Here is a 20,600-nt window from a genome sequence, read left to right on the forward strand (position 1 = left end):
CTTACTTAAATTCGGATTTCATTTCTAAAGATACTCACGTTTCTCACACACTTTGCTCCGGGCTCAAGTTGTGCATTTCTAAACACAATTAAGACTTGATTTCTAAGGGGGTTGTCAAGTCCAGTAATGTGGTCATAACTATATAGTTTTATGATTATCAGATTTTTGACGTACGGTCTAGGTCCGATACGAAGTTTCAGTGTGCTCCCAAGAGCAACTGGATTTTGAGATGTATTCTAGATTTCAGGGTAATGTAGCGTCAATGGTTCTACACGTTTTGGATCTTGCAGATCATATTTAAAGTGATTAGTACTAATTTCATAAGTACTCTAGTTTAGCACTTGCTAATACTAGCCTAATTTCTAAAAGATTTGGTCATATTTGATTTTTGCCTGAGGTGGTACTCGTGTCCTTATACGGATTTTTCGAGACATTACCATTAATGTGATATTTTTTCTTAAATACCCACTTACAACCTATTGGTTTAGAACCTGGAGGTAGGTCTACCAACCCCCATGTTTGATTAGATATAATGGAATCCATTTCATCATTAATGACATCTTTCCAAAAAGTGGAGTCTCTTGAAGTCATAGCTTCATTAAAGGTTTTAGGTTAATCTTCTATAGTTAAAACCATATGTATTTTCCTAATGACCTTCTCTCTATCACCCTCAACTAGATGAAAAGAGAGTCGTTGAGAGTCTATATGATCAGGATCAAGACTCTTCTCTACTCTTGCTCTTTGACTCCTACGAGGTTCACTTGAAGTTTTTTCTTCTATTTGTGTTTCTTTTATAGTTTCATTAGGAGATTGAATCTCAGTATTCTTTTTCTCCGTAAATACAGAATTTTCAAAGAACTCTACATCTCTAGACTCTATGATTACATTGGAGTCTGAGTCTAGAAGTCTATAGGCCTTATTATGTTGTGTATATCCTACAATGACGCACTTGATAGCTCTTGGTCATAATTTAGTTCTTTTAGGTTTTGGAGTTCTGCAGTATGCAAGACACCCCCACACTTTAAGATACCCTATATTTGGTTTTCTTCCTTTTCATATTTCGTATGGAGAGGTCTTGGTTTTCTTAGATGGAATTCTATTTAAAACATGACATGCAGCTGACAGTGCTTCTCCCCATAGGTTTAATAGCAATTGTGCTTGTATTAGCATTGAGTTGACCATTTCTACTAATGTCTTATTTTTCTCTCCGCTACACCATTTTGTTGTAGTGTATAAGGTGTTGTGCATTAATGTATTATGTCGTGTTCTTCACAATAGGTAGAAAATTTATTAGAGAAATATTCTCCTCCTCGGTCACTACAAAGGATTTTAATCTTTGTAACTAATTGATTTTCTACTTCAGATTTATAGATCTTGAATGCATTAAATGCTTCATCTTTTGATTTTAATATATATACATATACATATCTTAAACAATCATCTAAAAATATTATAAAGTACCTCCACGGGTAAGAACGCCATTTAGTTTACATATGTCAATATGCGCTAGGTCTAATATTTGAGATGATCTCTCAACGCTAGGGTATGGTTTCTTGATTTTTTAATTCTGTATGCATGTTTTACTTATCTTTATCACTATTATTGTATGATATTAGGCCGTTCTTAGCCATGAGTTTTATGGTACTATAACCAATATGGGCTAGTCTACCATGCCATAGCGTTACAGACTCAATCATGTAAGTAGAAGAATTCTTTTCATTTAAAGAAAGTTTGATCATCCCATTACAAGCATAACCCTTACCCACAAAGTTTTCATTCTTAGACAAGATCAGCTTGCCTGATTCAAACACAACCCTAATCCCAGGTTTGCTTAAGAGATCCCCTGAGACAAGATTCCTCCTTATGTCTGGGACATGCAGTACGTTGGTCGAGATTACCTTCTTTTTAGAGGTAAAGAGTAATTCCACAGTTCCTTTGCCTGCAACTTTCGATCGTCCTTCATTTCCCATTTGAACCACTTGATCATTGGTCTCGTCTTCATAGGTTTTGAAGGCAGATCGATCGTTGCATACATGGACTGTGGCACCTGTATCATACCACCAACCAGAAATTTTCTCTTGAACTAAGTTCACTTCTGTGATCATGGTTACGATGTCATCATCTACTGCATTAGCCTCTTTCTTAGGCTTTTTCCGGTCCCTACAAACTTGGGCGAAATGCTCGGTCTTTCCGCAAACATAGCAAGCTCCCTTAGGTTTGTCGTTTTTCTTCTTTTGGATTTTCTTGAATTTTCCTTGATCTTTATTGGGTTTAAGGGAATCAGCTTTCTCATAAGTATTATTTTAGAATGACTTTTCTATTGCATTCACCTTAGATGAGGATGCACCATTAGAGTTATCCCTTTTATCTCGGTTACGGGATTCTTCTTCAATACAAAGATGCTTTTGGATTTCTTCTAGGTTGAATTCTTCGGATTTATGCAGTAGTTTCTTCTTGTAGTCTTTCCAGCTCGAAGGCAATTTTGTGATTATAGCTCCGACTTGAAACGATTCAAGAAGATCAATTTTTATATGCTTTGATTTTGTTAATTATAAGCTGTAGTTCTTAGATTTGGGCAAGCAACGGCAAATTGTCTACCATCGTGAAGTCGAAATTAATACCTGACAATTAGAAATTTTTGTGTACCTTCCTCTTTAACCTTGTATTTGTATTCCAGCGCGCTCCAAATTTCTTTAGCTGACGTGGACTCCATGTACAGATCGTACAACCGATCAGAGAGAGTATTGAGGATGTGGCCACGACATAGCGATTCATCTTCTTGTTGCTTGATCCTAGCAGCAACCTGTTCTGGAGTGTCAGTGTCCTTTGCTTCAGGCAGAGGCTAGAGAGTCAGATCCAGGATGTAAAAGATCTTCAGAGCGGTCAATAGGGATTTTAGTTTGTCCTTTCATCTAGTGAAATTTGAACCATCAAATGGGTCTAATCGGATCAGATTTTGGTTCATCAGTTTGACTGATGCAACACTTTTGGTGTCCATAGAATCACGCTTTAAGATTATTAGCAATCGATGTTTTGGATACACCCAAAAAAAATTGAAAAATTATTTCACTAGGCTGAATCACGTATAAAATACGCTATCCTTAAAGCATGATTCGCCCCCTTATCAATTGCTGATGGGTTACAGGCGAATTACTTCCAGGAGAAGACAAGCCTTATCTAAATCCAACATGCAGCAATCACGATGGGTCCACTATGGAACAGTTTGAACACAACAGATCTATTCTGGCAGACTCAGACAGTAGAGATGTTCACTGTATTCTATAATGGAGATTTCGATTGTATCTGATCTGATGGAGAGAGATGGTCTATTGAGATGATGAAAATCAGACTGGAATGGTCCAGTTTATATAGGCATCAGGTAGTGGACCGTTGATAGGGGCTATTAATGATTCAGAATGTTTGGAAAACGTTTCTCATCGTTGATCATTAACTCCAGCCGTTTCTGGTCGTCGGATCAAAGGATCTGACCATTGGATCATCATGGTCCGTCCGTTTTCGGACCGTTTGGCTTTCAAGGCAGAGGGTCGTTTTCAGAAACTGCTGAACGTTTTGGATTTATGATCCGACCGTTCTCAATCTCCTATAAAACTCAGACGATTTCAGACCCCACTGCACACAGGCACTGACCAGACCTATCGCACCGTCAAAGTGCGCCAACTAGCGCCACTACAGCCACATTGCCCACGCCCATGCCTGAGCGCGCGCGCATGCATGCGTATGTTCCACTGCGTAATACAACACGAGTATCTCCACATCCAAAACACCGAGTAAGAATACTCTTCACAAGTCCACATATAAACCACAAAAGAATTTCAACCATTTCCGATGTGGGACAAAGCACACACTACACTTATTGGATTTGAAATTTTTGGAAAAGCATTTTGGCGGCAAAATCCTGAAATTTTGAATTTTTGAATTTTTTCAAAAAACCACTGAATTTCAACATATCTTACCACGACAAAACGAAATCCCTACATTATTCAATCTATCAGACAAGAATGTATACGGTATAAATCTTCCTCAGGTCTGTGGAGCAAGTTGTTTAGGATCTTTTGATGGATGGATGATAATGATGGATAAGATGACTGGTGTTTTCTCTTGAATATAACATCCAGAGACTGTATCCAGCTCCCCCGTCAGATTGGATTTTCAAAATCAGTCACGCATCCTCACTATGTAGAAACTTTTTGGAAGCAGTTCTGGGAATAGATGCTAGGGCCATTTTATCATCTGACTCTACTTCAGGTGATTGTACGGTTGTGATAACCTGCTCAGGAATTTTTAAAAAATAAAAAAATAAAAAAAATGGTCTTATGAAGAGTGGGAGATCCAGCATGGACAATCTTGAAAGGAGAAAATAATAGATATCAATGCATATCTCATATCATATTCTATAGTGGTCGACTACTTTAAGTTATGGTATATGCATGGAGTTAAGATGTATGAGTTGGATCCTGGTCCTAAATCCACCAAATGGAGGATGCTTCCACACCCTGATATAGAACATCCTCACAATGTTTTTGTGTATGGAATCTATCTGGTTGAATCATGTGGGGAGTTGTTAATGGTTTTAAGGTTTTTTTACTATTTGGGTGGATTTTCACAGCATTCCGCATTTCTAAGAAGGAACCAAATGGTTTCCGTTGGATCAAGGTAGAAAGCTTGGGTGGTGAAATGCTTTTTCTTAAGCTACTCTTAACTCCAAATCTGTTTCCGCCAAAGTATTGCCAGGCTTCAAAGGGAATTGTATTTATTTTACAAAGCATATTATGAGCCATGAGTACTACCTTAGATTCTTTAGAAGTTTTATTGTGGGTTAATTAGCGCTAAACTCGATTGCTTGTGAAATTAGCATCAATCACTTTAAATTTGATCTGCAGGACTCAAAACCTGTAGAATCGTTAGCGCTATGTTACTCTAAAATCTAGGATTCAACGCTAAATCCAGTTGCTCTCGGGAATTTTTAGAAGCTTTGGATCGGACCTAGACCGCGCGTCGAAAGTCTGATAGCGATGATCTTAGACAGTTATGGTCACCTTGTTAGGCTTGACTATCACCTCAGAAATCAAGTCCAGATGATGTCTTGGGTCTATTTATTTGAGTCCGGAGTAAAGAGTGTGAGAACGGTGAGAAATTAAATATGATTTTATGAAATCTGAGTCGTGTCACTTGCGCGACAATTTTAAGCAATCTGACCATTGGATTCTAACTCAATTTCACCCTCGGATCAGGGAAGATGGCCCAGGCATGTCATATGCTTGTGGACCTGATCGAGTTTCGGTGACCGTTGAATTGAGAGTGGTCCGCCACGGCTGATCTGTAAATCTGATCGGTACGAAAACTCAGCCTGACCAGATCCATGGTCAATGAGCTTAAGTCCGACCACACATGGAAAAAGGACCACTGGAAGTGCTCCGTTGGATCGAGAGAGGCCTGATTTGGTTATAACCTAAGTATACCTTGGCCCTGGGGCTATTTTCATCAATGTTAGGCCTATATAAAGACCTTAAAACCCTCACTCTCTATGCCATACGAATTTCCTAAACCCTAACTAAGAGAGAGAGAAAGTGAGAGAGAAGTTGGTGAATCATTTGAGATTCTTTCTTGTTTCCCTGCATCCTTAAACCATCACTTTTGAATCGTTATTCTGGCAATTCTAAGTTCATTCTTGTGTAAGTTATTCAAACCCTAACCTGTGTTAGAGCTTAGAATAGTCTAAGTGTTGATGTGGCTCATTTCTATTCATGCCTTAGGTTTTCTAGTCGCCGTTAACGAAGACTTATCGTCTGAATCAGATCTGTGTGCTTTTTCTGGTTTAAGGTGCGGACTATATTCGTATAGGTTATGGTTTTCAAGGCTTTCAATGTCAGATAATGATTTATTATTGTTGTGGGTGTAATTTCACATGCCAAATGCGATGTTTATATTGCGTTCCTGATATATATGAGTCATGTTAAGATTTGTGTATTCTATGTATATGTAGAAAGTATCGTATACGTATGAAATACGAACATGTGCTTGCCATGATTAATTGTCGTATACTTGTGCTAGTTGTATGTGTGTCAACTCCTTGGCAAAAGGAATTGTCCAAATCTGTGTATCACCAACATATGTCATATATGTTGGAATATGCAGTCTAAGTGTTTGTAGAAATGTCTGAATGAGCTAATGTGTAATATATTATCCTATTTACGAGCGTTGAGAAGAGATTCTCAACTCTCCTATTGGTGTGTATGATTTCATACATTTAATTTACATTCTTTGTTGTTTAAGTTCAGGCACTACTTATGTTGAAATCCATGTTAAGTTGATATTCTTCAAATGCTCACATACTATATGATTTGAATTGTTGTTCCATTACTGTTCTAAATTGTTGATATGAATATCTGTTATAGTTGAATATGTTTGGGACTATGAAATAGTCCAGGAAATCGGTAACAGACCTTGAGTTCGTGGTCGAGGTTGTTTTCGTCACGTATGACGTGTTTGACGAACTTGAGTTGTATTAGGGTTGTCGGCAGTGGTTTGGCCACACAGAGTGTTTGCACACTCTATGTGGTTCAACTCAACGTGCGCTCGTGCTAGTCGAGTTCGTCAAGTAACCCAATTGTCCCGATGTATGTTCACCCTGCATGGATGCTATTGTTTGAATCTAGGGTACCAAACATACCGATGAAATCCTGTTAACCGTTATACCTTAATCCACTAAAACTCATGAGCCAGACATGGTGGTATGGGACACCGTGGTCGAGCTGTCGGCCTACACTGGGGTGACAAGCCTCCCCGTAGTGACCAGTGAGCACACCAGACTCGTGAGCTGATTATGGTGGTATGGGATACTATATTCGCGATGTCGGCCTACATCAATTGGTGACGAGCCCTTTGTAGTGACCTCGAGCATACATTAATACTGCATTAAGGCGACGAGTCTTAGAGTAGTAACTAAGGTATGATAGGCGTGCATTGATTGGTGACGAGCCCTTTGTAGTGACCTAGAACCATATGATCGTATGAGATTGTCTAGGACTGATGACCCTAGAATGGATCACTATTTGGAAATTGATATGAGGAAGGTACATTAGCTTCCCAATCCTGCTGTATGAAAAGGACTAATAACAACTTGGTAATCATGTTCATGCACTGCATTGCATGTGCGTAGGAGTTGTTGGCACTGCGGGAGTTTGTCATGCGTAACGTAAGATGAAGACGCTGAGGGAGTGCAGGCGAGGGCATGCATCATTTATACATACATCCTTGCATTAACAAGAGTACTTTAGACGTGTTTAATTGTATTGCCTTATCATTACTGCTTGATTGATTTGATATCATGTTAACTTTTACTGTATAGTTCCACTGAGTTGATCACTCACTCCCACATTCTGGGACGGTGTTTCAACACCAACCAGACTCTGTCTTAGATGCAGATGATGACGCGACCCCTGAGGCAGAGCAGGAGTTCGAGGATGATGAGGACGCGTTTTCTATTATGCAGTTCTCAGGCGGGTTCATGTGAGCCGTGTCCTGATCGACGGGGATTCTGGGTTTTCTTTTGGAATAGATGAATTTCATTTTGATACTTGTATTTTGAAGATAAACACTTGTAATTATGACCTGGCAGAGCATACATATCACAGGGACTTACACATGTACACATATATTTCTTTAAGTCTTCCGCTTGCATTTTTCACTTATCCCTGGATTATGTTTGCAGTTTGGCTTAATCTATTCCATGTTTTATGCACTCATACAGACAACATACATCCATCATTACATATGTTGCATAAGTGATGTTTTGGAACTCGGGAGCTGAGTTATGCTCGACCCCCGAATTTCAGGGCGTTACATTGGGTGGGTCTAGGCCCACTCCATGTGATCCCAAACATAAGGACAGTTATAATTCCAACAACATTTCACCCTGAACAGATTTTAATTCTGAATTTAATTAAAATACTTTTGAGTATCCAAAAATCATGAAAATTTATAGAGAGGTGGCCTACCCATGTTAGGACCCACCTACCAATTTGTGGGGCTAAAAGACCCCTGTGCACACCGTGGAAAGGGCTGGACTGGCCCACCACGTTGGGACATCTAGGTTAGACAGATTTTCTAGATAGATTGTATTCTTTAAATTAATTAAAATACTTATAATTATCCAAAAATCACAAAATTTTGTGAAGGTGTGACCCACCCATAGAAGTACCACCTTGTAAATTTTCAGAGCCAACGGGCCCCTGTATTGTCTATGGTGTGGCCTCGAGTGGCCCACCAGGTTCGGACGCCCAGGCTGGGGCGTCCAGCCTTAGCTAGCTGTCCAGGCCACTTTGTGGGCCCACCTTAATGTATTTTATATCCCACCGTCCATCCATGTGGGGTCCATAGGGGACTTGATCATCCTTTCCTTTAGTAGCATTCAATTGGGGTCCATTAGATGAGTTTTTAGGGCCAAATACCCAGGCCCATAGAGCTGCCTACACATGGGACGCCCAGCCCATTGGGCTATTGCTGGACGTCTAGTCCAGCAGCATGGCTCATCTGATTTATGTGTTAAATCCACTCTCTTCATAGATGTCCTCCTTGGTGGCCCTAAGGTAGGCCATAGGGCCTTATAGGTGGTCGAAGGCCCACCTTGGACCTTATTAGGACCGTTTCCTCCATTGAGACTTTATGCCTCTCTTAGCTTGTGGGTCACCCCAAAGTATTGGGCCCCACTAAAGGACTTCACTTCTCCTTAAAGTACTTGTCTACGTATCTAGACCTTGTCCCTCCTTGGGAAGGAGGAATATATTCTACAGGTAGTGTACTTACATCATCGTGACCCATATGCATCATCTGTGTGGATTAATTGCATTATGTGGTGGTCATTGAGGGATGGAGTTTCTCCCCATGTGCACATTGAGTGCCTGAAGCTAGTGCATGATCTGTATATGTGACTCATGCATTAGCGTCGCATTTCATGATGATAACGCTCTTGCTTCACTAGGGCCTTACCTCCACAGGGACCTTCGTGGATGGCCGTATGTGTGGACACCAAAAATATTTCTTGAGCATACCAGGTGTATAAGATGCCCAGGGGTGAAATTCTCAAAACTTCTATGGTACCAAGGATCTGCCCCAACGCTGTGACCGAGTGAAAACTGTGAGCGCACGAGGGCCTTATATCGTTAAGCCATGACTCCCACTATCGTGTAGTTAGTTGGGTAGGGGTGTGGCCTTACTCGCCTGATGTAAGGAGGCATTACTAGGCTGAGTCTGACCAACTCATAAATGGGTCTGCTACCATCAGGCCTTACTGATGATTGGCTGTCCATAGGTGGGTAGTGAGGTCTCTTACGCTCGTTTGACTGTGCGGGGTCTGCAGAGTGACAGTCATCCAGCAGTGTAATGGACTCTGGTGATTTTCTTATAATTGAAAATATACTTGATATGTGGATTGGTTATGAGCACTAACATTACTTTGCATCACATTCGCATCAGCAGTATAAGCCCCTTCATGCATTGCCTTGGTAAAGCACCCAGTAATCATTGCATCATATTCATAATAAGCCTTGGTAAGGCTGGTGATATTGTCATTGAGCATGTTTCCCTTCCTATACCTCCTATTATTCTTCTGCACATTATTTCTATACACTTTCATCACCCTCTAAGCTTCTATAAGCTTATGCATGATTGATGCGTGTAGGAAATCCTAGGCAGGCATCCTAGTGGCATAGCCTAGAGTAGAGTTGAGCTTGAGGACCGCAGTGTTGTAGACTTTTCTCTCCTTCTTTTATTATTTTATGAATGTCCTTTTGAACCTTATGAAAACTTATAAAAGTTCAAATTCATAGTAAATTTTGTGATGTGAGTCTTTGTTACTCTCAGATGTACTTGTTATGATCTTGGGTATGCTTGTATTGAAAATGGTTATACTATTATGGAAATCCTCCTTGTAAGATCCCAGGATCGGAACCTATCTCAGGAGCTGAGAACGAGGTACTATGGAGGCTGTTGTGGCCAGAACCGGCTATCGGTTTCCTTATGAATCCGGTTACCAAGTTTGGGCCGTGACATAGGGTAATTGAATTATATGTTTTTTTCGTTCTCAAAATGCATGGGGAAGATCTGAACAAACTTCTTGTTCTAATTACTTCTTAAAGTTTTCTATTTTTTATTTTAATTGAGATTCTTCTAAATTTTCTTCTATTTTGATATGATGAAGAATTTCTCTTAGGTGTTTAATATGTTCTTTTTTTTGTTATTAAATTAATTGATTTGGTTATTAAAAAGGATTTTAGTTTATTAAGATCCCTGGTTTCTAGTGGATTAATAAATTCAAAGTTTAATTTTTTTCTCATATATTATTGTATGAAGTTATATATTGTTAATGCTAAATGGTTTTATGAGTTCTATAACTGGTGTTCCTAAAATGAAAGGTTTGACTAAGTCTTTGATTAGTAAAAAATTAGTCTTGATACATATTCCTTCATTGCATACTTGTGCTTTTGATAACTTGTGTTTAGTTCTTAACTTTGATCCACTGGTTGTTCCTGACTGTCCTTTGTTGGCTTGAAGTATTGTTATACTTGTTTTTGTAGACATTCTTGATTTATGATTAACATGTTGACTTGTCTCTTTAATTCTTGTATATCTTATGTGATGTCTTTTATTTTATTTTTTTCTCATAATTCTTGTAATGTAGTTATTCATTTTTTTTTCTGAAATATGTCTAATATTGCTGTTATGTTATGGGATTCTATTTTATTTGTTACTGGTGTCTTTGTCACTGTATCTCGTAAGCTTCGTAAATATTTTGATCTTAGTACAGGGTCTTATATATGTTCAGCATAATTTATTAGATTTTATTGTTCTTTAGTTAAAACACATATGTTTTTATTTTTATTAGGCTTGAAAGAAATCTTAATCATGAAGAGTCTCCTCTTTGCTAATATCTTTACAAAATTGGCAGAGGTCAAGTTGCATAGTTTCATTGAAGATGTAAAATTCAAAAAATGACATTCAAAATAATTTTTCATGAAAAAAATCGAAGCTCTCAAGGTTAGTGGTGAATGAATTTCTTCAATTATATGACCTCTTACACTATAATGTTGTAGGGATATACTCTGACCCCATAGATGAGAGAGAGTAGGCGTTTGTTTATAACTCGATTAGGAAATACTTTCCCTGTTAAATATGATGCATCCGATGGTAAACTTATTGTCTTAATCTCCTTCCCAATCAGCATAGGTGAATTCATGTACTTTTAGACCATCTTTGTGAAAAAAAAATATAAAGTCTCTAATATCTTACAAATAATGAAAGATTCCTATAATAACATGTCAATAGTTAAACTCGATGTTTGATTAGAAGTGACTGACTAAACTAATGGCACGACAAACATGGGGATAAATTGTAAGACCTGACCCGAGATCCTGCATGTGCATGTGTGTGTGTGAATATGCATTTCATTTCTTATAGTCCTGCAGTCCTACCGGTCGAATTCCGGCGACCCGCGACCCTTGGATTATGTTTGCGGTCATCCTTGAGTCTGGTCACATAGAATTGACTTGGATTGACCCGAGACCTATACCATCTTGTTCGCATCGTCATTGCGGTTCCAACGACGTGTCTTGTGCGTCCATCCGATATATGGATCAAAAGTTATGAATATTACATAGTATAGCCCTTAATCATGTGGCCCACTTTTGTGCAATGCATGTGGACCACTTCCTTGGCAAAGTCCCCATACACACTACACACACACCATACAAGTTCTATGGAAAACACCACCCACCTCAACAAACACTACACAAGCCTACCCTAAGCCTAAGCATTGTAAACTCCTCCCTTAGGCAATGATGACCTCTCTAACAAACTCATCATGACCCCTTTCTCTCTCTTTATCTTTCTCATTCCCTCCATTTCCCTCCATTTGCTAGCAACCTCTCCCTCTCCCAACGTCCATTTCTCCCTCTTTTCTCCAACCCTCTAATCCCCAACTACTTCCAATCCTACCATTAAAAATAGTTCTCCACCATTAAAACCTCTTCTTAGGCTCAAGATCTCCTTAGTGTAGAAGTTTGAAGGCTTGCTTTGCAAGTGGGTGAATATAAATTTATGATTTCTTTCCTGACCTTTAATCTTTTTTTTCTTTATAAATGGATCATATGGGACCCACCAATCCATGGTGGGATCCCATTTGACCCATGGATGTAGCCCTTTAGCCCATCCTACATGCATGTCATGATACATGATGGGGTCATTCTCCATGGACCCCATCATGATGTATTGTATTATTTACTTCATTTCAAGGGCATCTAGACCCTCGAATTCATGTTGAGATGGCATCCCAACCACCCATTTTAGTTATGGATCATGCATGCATTGGTTTATTGTTACATGTACAATCTACATAGTTGTATGGATGAGATTGAATCTTAGGAGGGCCCATTAGTGGCGGGGTCCTACTCTCATGGCCGGGTTGTATTTATTCTTCTCCTTTCTCTTATTATTGTGGATGATGATGTGTGTGGCCACTTGGTGGGCCTAGGATGTCCCAAAAATCAGCAAGGGTGGGACCCCCCCCCCTACCACCTTATTCCATGGTTTTTGGACACCCTAAATTAATGCATGCAATTGTCCTGACCTTAGTTCATGATCTAAACATGTGTGGGGCCCACTGAGATTATTGAGATATAGGCTGATATGTCCAGCCATGTATTACTGTCTAAAAAAAAAAAAATCTGGACTATTTACATGGACTGCTTTAGCTGATGTTTGGTATGGATTTAGTCTATGATTCTACTATTTTTCTTAATGATTATGGGGTGTAATATGAAGGTGTGGACCCCACCTTGAAATTTGGTGGATCACACCTCAAATGGCCGATGAAATGGTACCCAAAAGGGGGCCCAAAGAGGGGTGGGCGGTCCACCTTGCTGGACCGTCTAGCCCAAAAGAATGAGGGGAAAACCCAAATTCTAGCTTATTTTTCTAAGTGGTGGGCCACTTTTGTGAACCCCACCTTGCTGTAGTTTATGGAAAAAATACTAATCATCCATCCCTCTCCTCATATATGAATTTTGGGCCCACTTTATTGGATAAACATTACACGGACAACAACATTGTACCCAGCAGAATTTCTGGATAGGCTGTAATTCTAAATTTAATTAAAATATTTTTGAGTATCCAAAAATTTTAAAATTTTTCATATGTATGGCCCACCCATGGTAGGACCCACTTGCGAATTTTTGGGCCAACGAACCCCTATGCACACCGTGGTAAGGGCTGGACCGGCCGACCAGGCTGGGACACCCAGGTCAAACAGATTTTCTAGATATATTGTAATCCTGAATTAAAATAAAATATTTCTGATCATCCAAAAATTATGAACATTTTTGGAAGTGTGGCCCACCCATGGAAGAACCACCCTGGAAATTTTTAGGGCCATCGGACCCCTATAATGTCTGTGGTACAGCCTAGAGTGGCCCACTAGGCTGGGACGCCCAGGCTGAGGCATCCAGCCTTGGCTGGCCGTCCAAGCCACTTTGTGGGCCCACCTTAATGTATTTTATATCCCACTGTTCATCCATGTGGGGATATCCACATGTGGGACCTACTTTAATGTGATTAAGGGGGAGCCGTCCCAAGCCTCTTGGACTGCCCACCATGGGACACCCAGCCCATTGGGCTACTGCTGGACGTCCAGTCCAACAGCATAGCCTACCTGATTTATGTGTTTAATTCACTCCCTTCATTTGGTGGACCCCCTGTGACATGTATGGGCCACCAGGAACTAAAATAAAAATATAAATTAATTATTTTTGAATTTCCAGCGAGCCCAGATTGTGGGTGGGTTGGAATTTCAACAATGAGCCCATGGTTGCTGCCCATAAATAAATGTTTTGGGGCAGCATGGCCCACCAAATTTGAGGACATTGTTACACATATCTTGCCCCATTTTTAATTAGATTTTGGGCTTAATTAGTGCATGTTTGAGGCCCACCCCAGTTGAGGTTTTTATTGGATCCACACTTCTAGCTAATTGTTGAGCCATATAGCCTTGGTTGGGCTGAAACTTTTGATAGGCCCATTGGAGCTTTGGGGCGCCATTGTGATGGGTTTTATGGGCCAAATACTCAAGTAGTTAAGCCCTTGGTTGCCCATTAAATTAACCCTATACTTGGGCCAAGAAGTGAGGCCCAATTTACTTGTTTTAAATATAAGGATTTCCCATATTTTGGAATAATGGGCTGCCCATTAGGCCCACCACAATGAGTGGACTCATGATCTTTATGGATGGGCCTAAACCTTACTTAAGGGCCCACCATGCTACCTAAGTATTGGGCTTAGTGTATGGCCCACTAGGCCGTGGATTGCTTAAGCCTTGGGCTTTGCTTTATATACGTATAGGTAGCAGGCTACCTTTTGGGACCCAGTTGAGGTTAGATGTCCTCCTTGGTGGCCCTAAGGTCGGCCCATAGGGTTCTTATTGGTGGTTAAAGGCTCACCTTGGGCCCTTGATTAGGACCGCTTCTTCATTGGGTTTATGACCCTCTTAGCTTGTGGGCTACCCCAAAATATTGGGCCCCCACTAGAGGAATTCTCCTTAGAGTACTTGTTTATAGACCTTATCCCTCCTTGGGAAGGAGGAGTATGATCCATGTCATCACCATCGAGTAGCGTACTTACATCATTATGACCCATATGCATCATCTGTGTGAATGGATTGCATTGTGTTGGGTCATTGGGTTGAAAGGATAAAAAGATGGAGTTTCTTCCCTTGTGCACATCGAATGCTTGAAGCTGGTGTATGATCTATGTGCGTAACTCATGCATTAGCATCACATTTCATGATGATCCGCCCTTGCTTCGTCAGGGCCTTGCCTCCATAGGGACATTCGTGGATGGCCGTATGAGTGGACACCGAAAATGTTACTTGAGCATACAAGGTGCATAAGATGCCCATAGGTGAAATTCTCAAAACTTCCATGGTACCAAGGATATGCCCCAATGCCATGACCGAGTGAAAACTATGAGCGCACGAGGGCCTTATACCATTAGGCCGCAACTCCCACTGTCATGTAGTCGGTTGGGTAGGGGTGTGGCCTTACCCGCCTGGTGTAAGAAGGCATTGTCAGGCTATATTTGACTAGCTCGTAAATGGGTCTGCTGCTGTCGAGCCTTTTTGGTGATTGGTTGTCCATAGGCAGGTAGTAAGGTCTCTTAGGCTCATTTGACTATGCGGGTCTGGAAAGCGGCAGTTATCTAGCAGTGTACTAGACCCCGATGATTTCCTTATGATTGGAAATGTACTTGATATGTGGCTTTGGACATGAGCATTGGCATCACTTTGTATTGCATTTGCATCGGTTACTTAAGCCCCTTTATGTATCGCTTTGGTAAGGCGCCCAGTACTCATTGCATTGTATTCACGATAAGCCTCGGCAAGGCTAGCGATACTATCATTGATCATATTTCCCTTCCTGTATCTCCTATTATTCTTCTGTGCACTATTGTCACACACCTTCACCACCCTCTAAGCTTCTATAAGCTTATGCATGATTGATGCGTGCAGGTAATCCTAAGTCAATATCGTAGCGGTAGAGCTTGGACTAGTGTTGCAGATCTTCTTCCTACTTATTTTGCTATCAGATGTATTCCTTTTCTACTTGTACTTATAAAAGTTCAAATTCATAGTTGATTTTGTGATGTGTGCCTTTGTTATTCTCAGATATACTTGTTGTGATCTTGGGTATGCTCATATTGGAAATGGTTATATGGTTATGAAAATCCTCCTTATGGGATCCCAGGATCGGAACCTGCCTCAAGAGCCGAGAATGGGGTACTACGGAGGCTGTTGTGGCTAGAACCGGCTATCGGGTTCCTTGTGAGTCCGGTTACCGAGTCTAGGGCATGACATAAATACATAACATAACATACATAAGGCTACCATTTGCATTAGCATAAGGGACATTATGTATTTTCTTTTTTTTCAAATTATTTTTGGGACACATACACCACTCAACTTGAGACTCTTCTCTATTAGCGTAATCATATATTTTCATCCTGATATTTTAAAATGATTGATAATGCTTTATATGTAAAGTTGTTGAAATAAGCACATAAACTTCTCAGAATGACTTCAATCAATATTAAATCCTAGCATGCAAACTGCTTTACCTCTATCTTTCATCTCAAAATTCAAAGATTTTCAATGGTTATTAGCATCTATCATCTCCAAGTCATTTCTAATAAGAATAATATTGTCCACATATAGAGATATGATTAAAAACTTCTTCCAAAATATTTTCATATAGATACAATGGTCTTCCCCATTCGTGACAAACCCAAAGATAGTTACTATTTTATAGAATTTCATGCACCATAGATGTGAATATTATTTTAGCACATATATGTTTTTACTTGATGGGAATACTTTATTCTCATGATATGAGATTCATGTTCTACTAGAACCTTCCGAACGTCTATGTTTTATATCGAGATCAGCTAGATTTTCAATTGTCGATCGTGCTCATATTTTTGTACCACAACGACCCGAGACAAATACCCTAGTGACCGCACAACACTGTGAGACACGCCTGAGTTTAAGAGATATGCGCATGTGTGTAAATCAAGGCTGACGCACATGTGTGGCATGTACCCCACTTGCAAGTATCTAAGGAATATTTCTCACCCATGTGAAATTACAACTACTACTACTTTTGGCAAATGACATGTCATACCCCCAGGCCTTTTTCTTTTTCAAAGACATCATTACCTTGCCTTTGAAAAAGTCCTAAATACCCCTACACAAGCTACTAAAGTAACCCCTAGACTACCCAAAATGCCCCTATATTTTATTTCCCCTATGCCATGGTACAACAAAGTCAAACAAACCCATCCCCATCCCCCTTTTTTCTCATACAACCCCGCCTCTCTCCTATGCAATCCTCTTCCCCATATCATTCTCTCCCCAGGATGCCTACAATCTCTCTCTCATTTTTCCCATTGTAACAAAAGATATCCAAATAAAAATCCCTCATACGTAGGAGCTCTTCAATGAGGAGAGAAATAAAAGAAAAGATAAATAAAGGAAAGAAAGAAAAAATGAGAGAAGAAAGCAAGGGAAAAAGAGGAAGAGGAATATTGAGCTTGGAATCTCCATCAATAGAGATCCCAACCTACCTTTGAAGCCATGTAAAGATCCTAGCCGATGATGGTGAGTGCATGATATACAATTGTCACCATGTAGCGCAATGCTTCCCTTTGGTTTCTTTATTTGTATGTGTTGTTGGGAGGAAGGAGGTGGGCCCCATTCTGATTTGTGAGGTTTGGGGGCCATCATCTACCCCATTATGACTGTCCATGTGGGTCTCACGATACAATAAGCCAAACTGTGTGAATAGCCCGAAGACGCTCCCTTATGGGATAGATGTCGACCAAATGGCCCTTTTCCTTAATTTTTTTGTTATCCAGGAGGGGTGGCCCATTGACGTGGGAACCACCCATGATTTATGCATTTTATATCATGTCATCTATCCATTTTTTGAGGTGGACTCACCAGGACTGTCACACCCCAAACTCGGAAACCGGGCTCACAAAATTTTCGATCGCCGAATTCGGCACCAACAGCCTCATGCGTGGACTCCAATGGTAGACCCGTCGATTGGCAAAACACCTTGGCCACAAATGAATGAGATGCTCCAGAATCAAACGACACATGCATAATACAAACGGAGACAGGAAGAATACCCTCGACTACCCCTCTAGACGACTGAGGGTCCTGCTGCGAGGTATAAAATCTGCCCTGGGTCGACAGGGGAGGTGCATGTCCCCTCTGCGGTCTCTGCTGCTGCTGTTGCTGCTGCGGCGACCTAACCTACTGCCTCTGCCGCTGCGGAGGAGGCCTCGAGGGCTGGTGCTACTGTCACTGCTACTGCTACTGCTGTGGAGGCTGATGTGGGGGTTGTTACGATACATCGACTGCTGCTGCTGCGAAGGATGAGGACACTCATGCCAACGATATCCTATCCTACTGCAACCAAAACATACTCCGGTGAATGGCCCTAAAAATGAGGCTGAATGCGCTATTGGTGCTCGAAAGCCTGAGCGACTGGTATGCCGACGGTGCTGTTGTTGACAGGAGCTACCGGAGGGTTCCTTCCTCTTTCGGTCTCCTCCCTGATCGTTGGTCCTCTGCAAGGTAATCTAATCATCCTCATAGACCAAGGCCCTCTGAACAACCTGGTCGAATGTAGTAAGCAAATGTCCAACCACACGGCTACGAAGGGCGGGACACAAGCCGTTCACAAAACGGCGGGCCTCCCGCCTCTCATCATCAATAAGATAGGTAGCAAATCGTGACAAAGCGACGAACCACGCCTCATACTAAGACACAGTCATATCCCCCTTAACAAGCATCTCGAACTCCAATGCTTGCTACTACTAAACGTGCTTGGGGAAGAACTTCTGGTCGAATTGACCCACGAAGTCCTCTCGGGTCCATACAAAATCTAGTCTGGTCGATCGGGAGACGGATGCCCACCAATGCTGAGCCTCTCCCTGAAGAAGAAAAACTGCCAATGGAACTCGCTGTTGCGGTGTGTACCGCATGGTGTCGAAGATCTTCTCCACCTCGGAACGCCACAACTCAGCTGTTGAAGGATCCAGCTCACCCCTGAAACGCGAGGGATCATGCTGACGAAAATCTCGTAGCAAAGAGCTCGCTCGCATCTGGTCTGCCTGCTCAGGAGTCTCTATTGGATTTATGCCCTGTCCCTGTAGGGCAGCGGTGACTGCTTGCAGCATCTACTGCAACTGCTCGGCTCTGACAGGAGTTGGTATCAAAGTATAACCCGGGAATAACTCAGGATGGCATCACATATCTGCTTCGAGCTTAGGAAAAGTAGTGTCCCGAACACGTACTCTTCCGATTTGGTTTTCTAACGTCCATCAGCCTTGGACACCTTTGTTGATTTTGTAGACGATGCCACCTAGACGAGGCACTAGAGGCACCTGTGGTGCTCGAGCAACTCGAGCGACCCGAGCATTTCCCGCTCCACCGATCAAGGATCTTATTCCTGAGCCTCCAGTTACTCCAATTCCCCCACCCGAGCCTGCTGTACCTATGCCAAAGGCTCCCACAGTTCTCGTGCCTCTGCCTAAGGCCACTGCAGCCCCTACATTTCCTACCATTCCAGTCGGAGCCGAGCAGTTACAGCATATGTTGCAAGCAGTCACCGCCGCCCTATAGGGACAAGGTAGACATCCAGTAGAGACTCCTGAGCAGGCAGACCAGATGCAAGTGAGTGCTCTGCTATGAGATTTTCGTCAGCATGATCCCCCGCGTTTCAGGGGTGAGCCGGATCCTTTAGCAACTGAGTTGTGGCGCTCCGAGGTGAAAAGATATTCGACACCATGCAATGCACACCACAGCAGTGAGTTCCATTGGCAGTTTTTTCTTCAAGGGGAGGCTCAACATTGGTAGGCATCCGTCTCCCGATCGACCAGACCAAATTTTATATGGACCTGGGAGGACTTCGTGGATCGATTCGACCAGAAGTTCTTCCCTGAGCATGTTCAGTAGCAGCGAGCGTTGGAGTTCGAGACGCTTGTTCAGGGGGGATATGACTGTGTCTCAGTATGAGGCGCGCTTCATCGCTTTGTCCTGATTCGCTACCTATCTTGTTGATGATAAGAGGCAGAAGGCCCGCCGTTTTGTGAACGACTTGCATCCCGCCCTTCGTAGCCGTGTGGTTGGACATTTGCTTACTACATTCGACCAGGTTGTTCAGAAGGCCTTGGTCTATAAGGACGATTAGGCTACCTTGCAGAGGACCCACGATCAGGGAGGAGACTGGAAGAAGAAGGCGCCCTCTGGTAACTCCCGTCAGCAGCAGCACCATCGGCGTACCAATCGCCCAGGCTTTCGAGCACCAGCAGTGCATTCAACCTCATCTTCAGGGCCATTCATCGGAGTTTGTTTTGGTTACAGTAAGACAGGACACCATAGGCATGAGTGTCCTCATCCTCTGTAGCAGCAGCAACTGAGGGTACCGCAGCAACCCCCGCATCAGCCTCTACAGCAGCGACAGCAGCACCAGCCCCCGAGGCCTCCTCCGCAGCAGCAGAGGCAGCAAGTTAGGCCGCCGCAGTGGCAACAGCAACAACAGAGATCGCAGAGGGGACAGGCACCTCCCCTGCCGCCCGCTTGGGTTGCTCGGGTCGCTCGAGTGCCTCACCTAGGCAGCATGATCTACAAAAAAGAACAAAGGCGCCTATCACCCTTGAGAACCCTTGCAGGCTCAGGCATTAGGGAACTAAACTAGAAGGTTACGCACTCGGGACCTAATCATCCTATGTTCATAACAAATATGTGATGTTGTCCTGAGTTATTCCCAAGTTACGGTCTGATACCAACTTCTGTCATGCCCTAAACTTGGAAATCGGGCTCACAAAATTTCTGATTGCCGAATCCGGTGCCAACAACCTCCTTAGTACCCCATTCTCGGCTCCAAGCACCCATATACCAGGTTCTGATCCTGGGATCCTATAAACAGGATTTCCAACGTACATTTATCTCATAAGAAGCATAACCATAA

The 20,600-nt window shown here is 41.9% G+C and overlaps 1 protein-coding gene across 1 annotated transcript; it reads left to right on the forward strand.

Annotated features, from left to right (window-relative positions):
* Positions 1–18,985: 18,985 nt before the first annotated feature.
* On the forward strand, positions 18,986–20,327 carry LOC131218156 (uncharacterized). Its single transcript, XM_058212837.1, has 3 exons — positions 18,986–19,224; positions 19,833–19,992; positions 20,037–20,327. Exons 1-3 carry the CDS (start codon positions 18,986–18,988, stop codon positions 20,325–20,327), a joined length of 690 nt encoding a protein of 229 aa, XP_058068820.1.
* Positions 20,328–20,600: the final 273 nt, after the last annotated feature.

This window comes from Magnolia sinica, chromosome 11, assembly GCF_029962835.1.
Source record: "Magnolia sinica isolate HGM2019 chromosome 11, MsV1, whole genome shotgun sequence".
Lineage (NCBI taxonomy): Eukaryota > Viridiplantae > Streptophyta > Magnoliopsida > Magnoliales > Magnoliaceae > Magnolia > Magnolia sinica.

Coding starts and splice junctions, on each gene's coding strand:
- LOC131218156 (XM_058212837.1), top strand. CDS start 18,986: ATGCCACCTAGACGAGGCACTAGAGGCACCTGTGGTGCTCGAGCAACT. Junction 19,225..19,832: donor GCCGAGCAGTTACAGCATAT/GTTGCAAGCAGT, acceptor GCTACCTTGCAG/AGGACCCACGATCAGGGAGG. Junction 19,993..20,036: donor CGGAGTTTGTTTTGGTTACA/GTAAGACAGGAC, acceptor CATCCTCTGTAG/CAGCAGCAACTGAGGGTACC.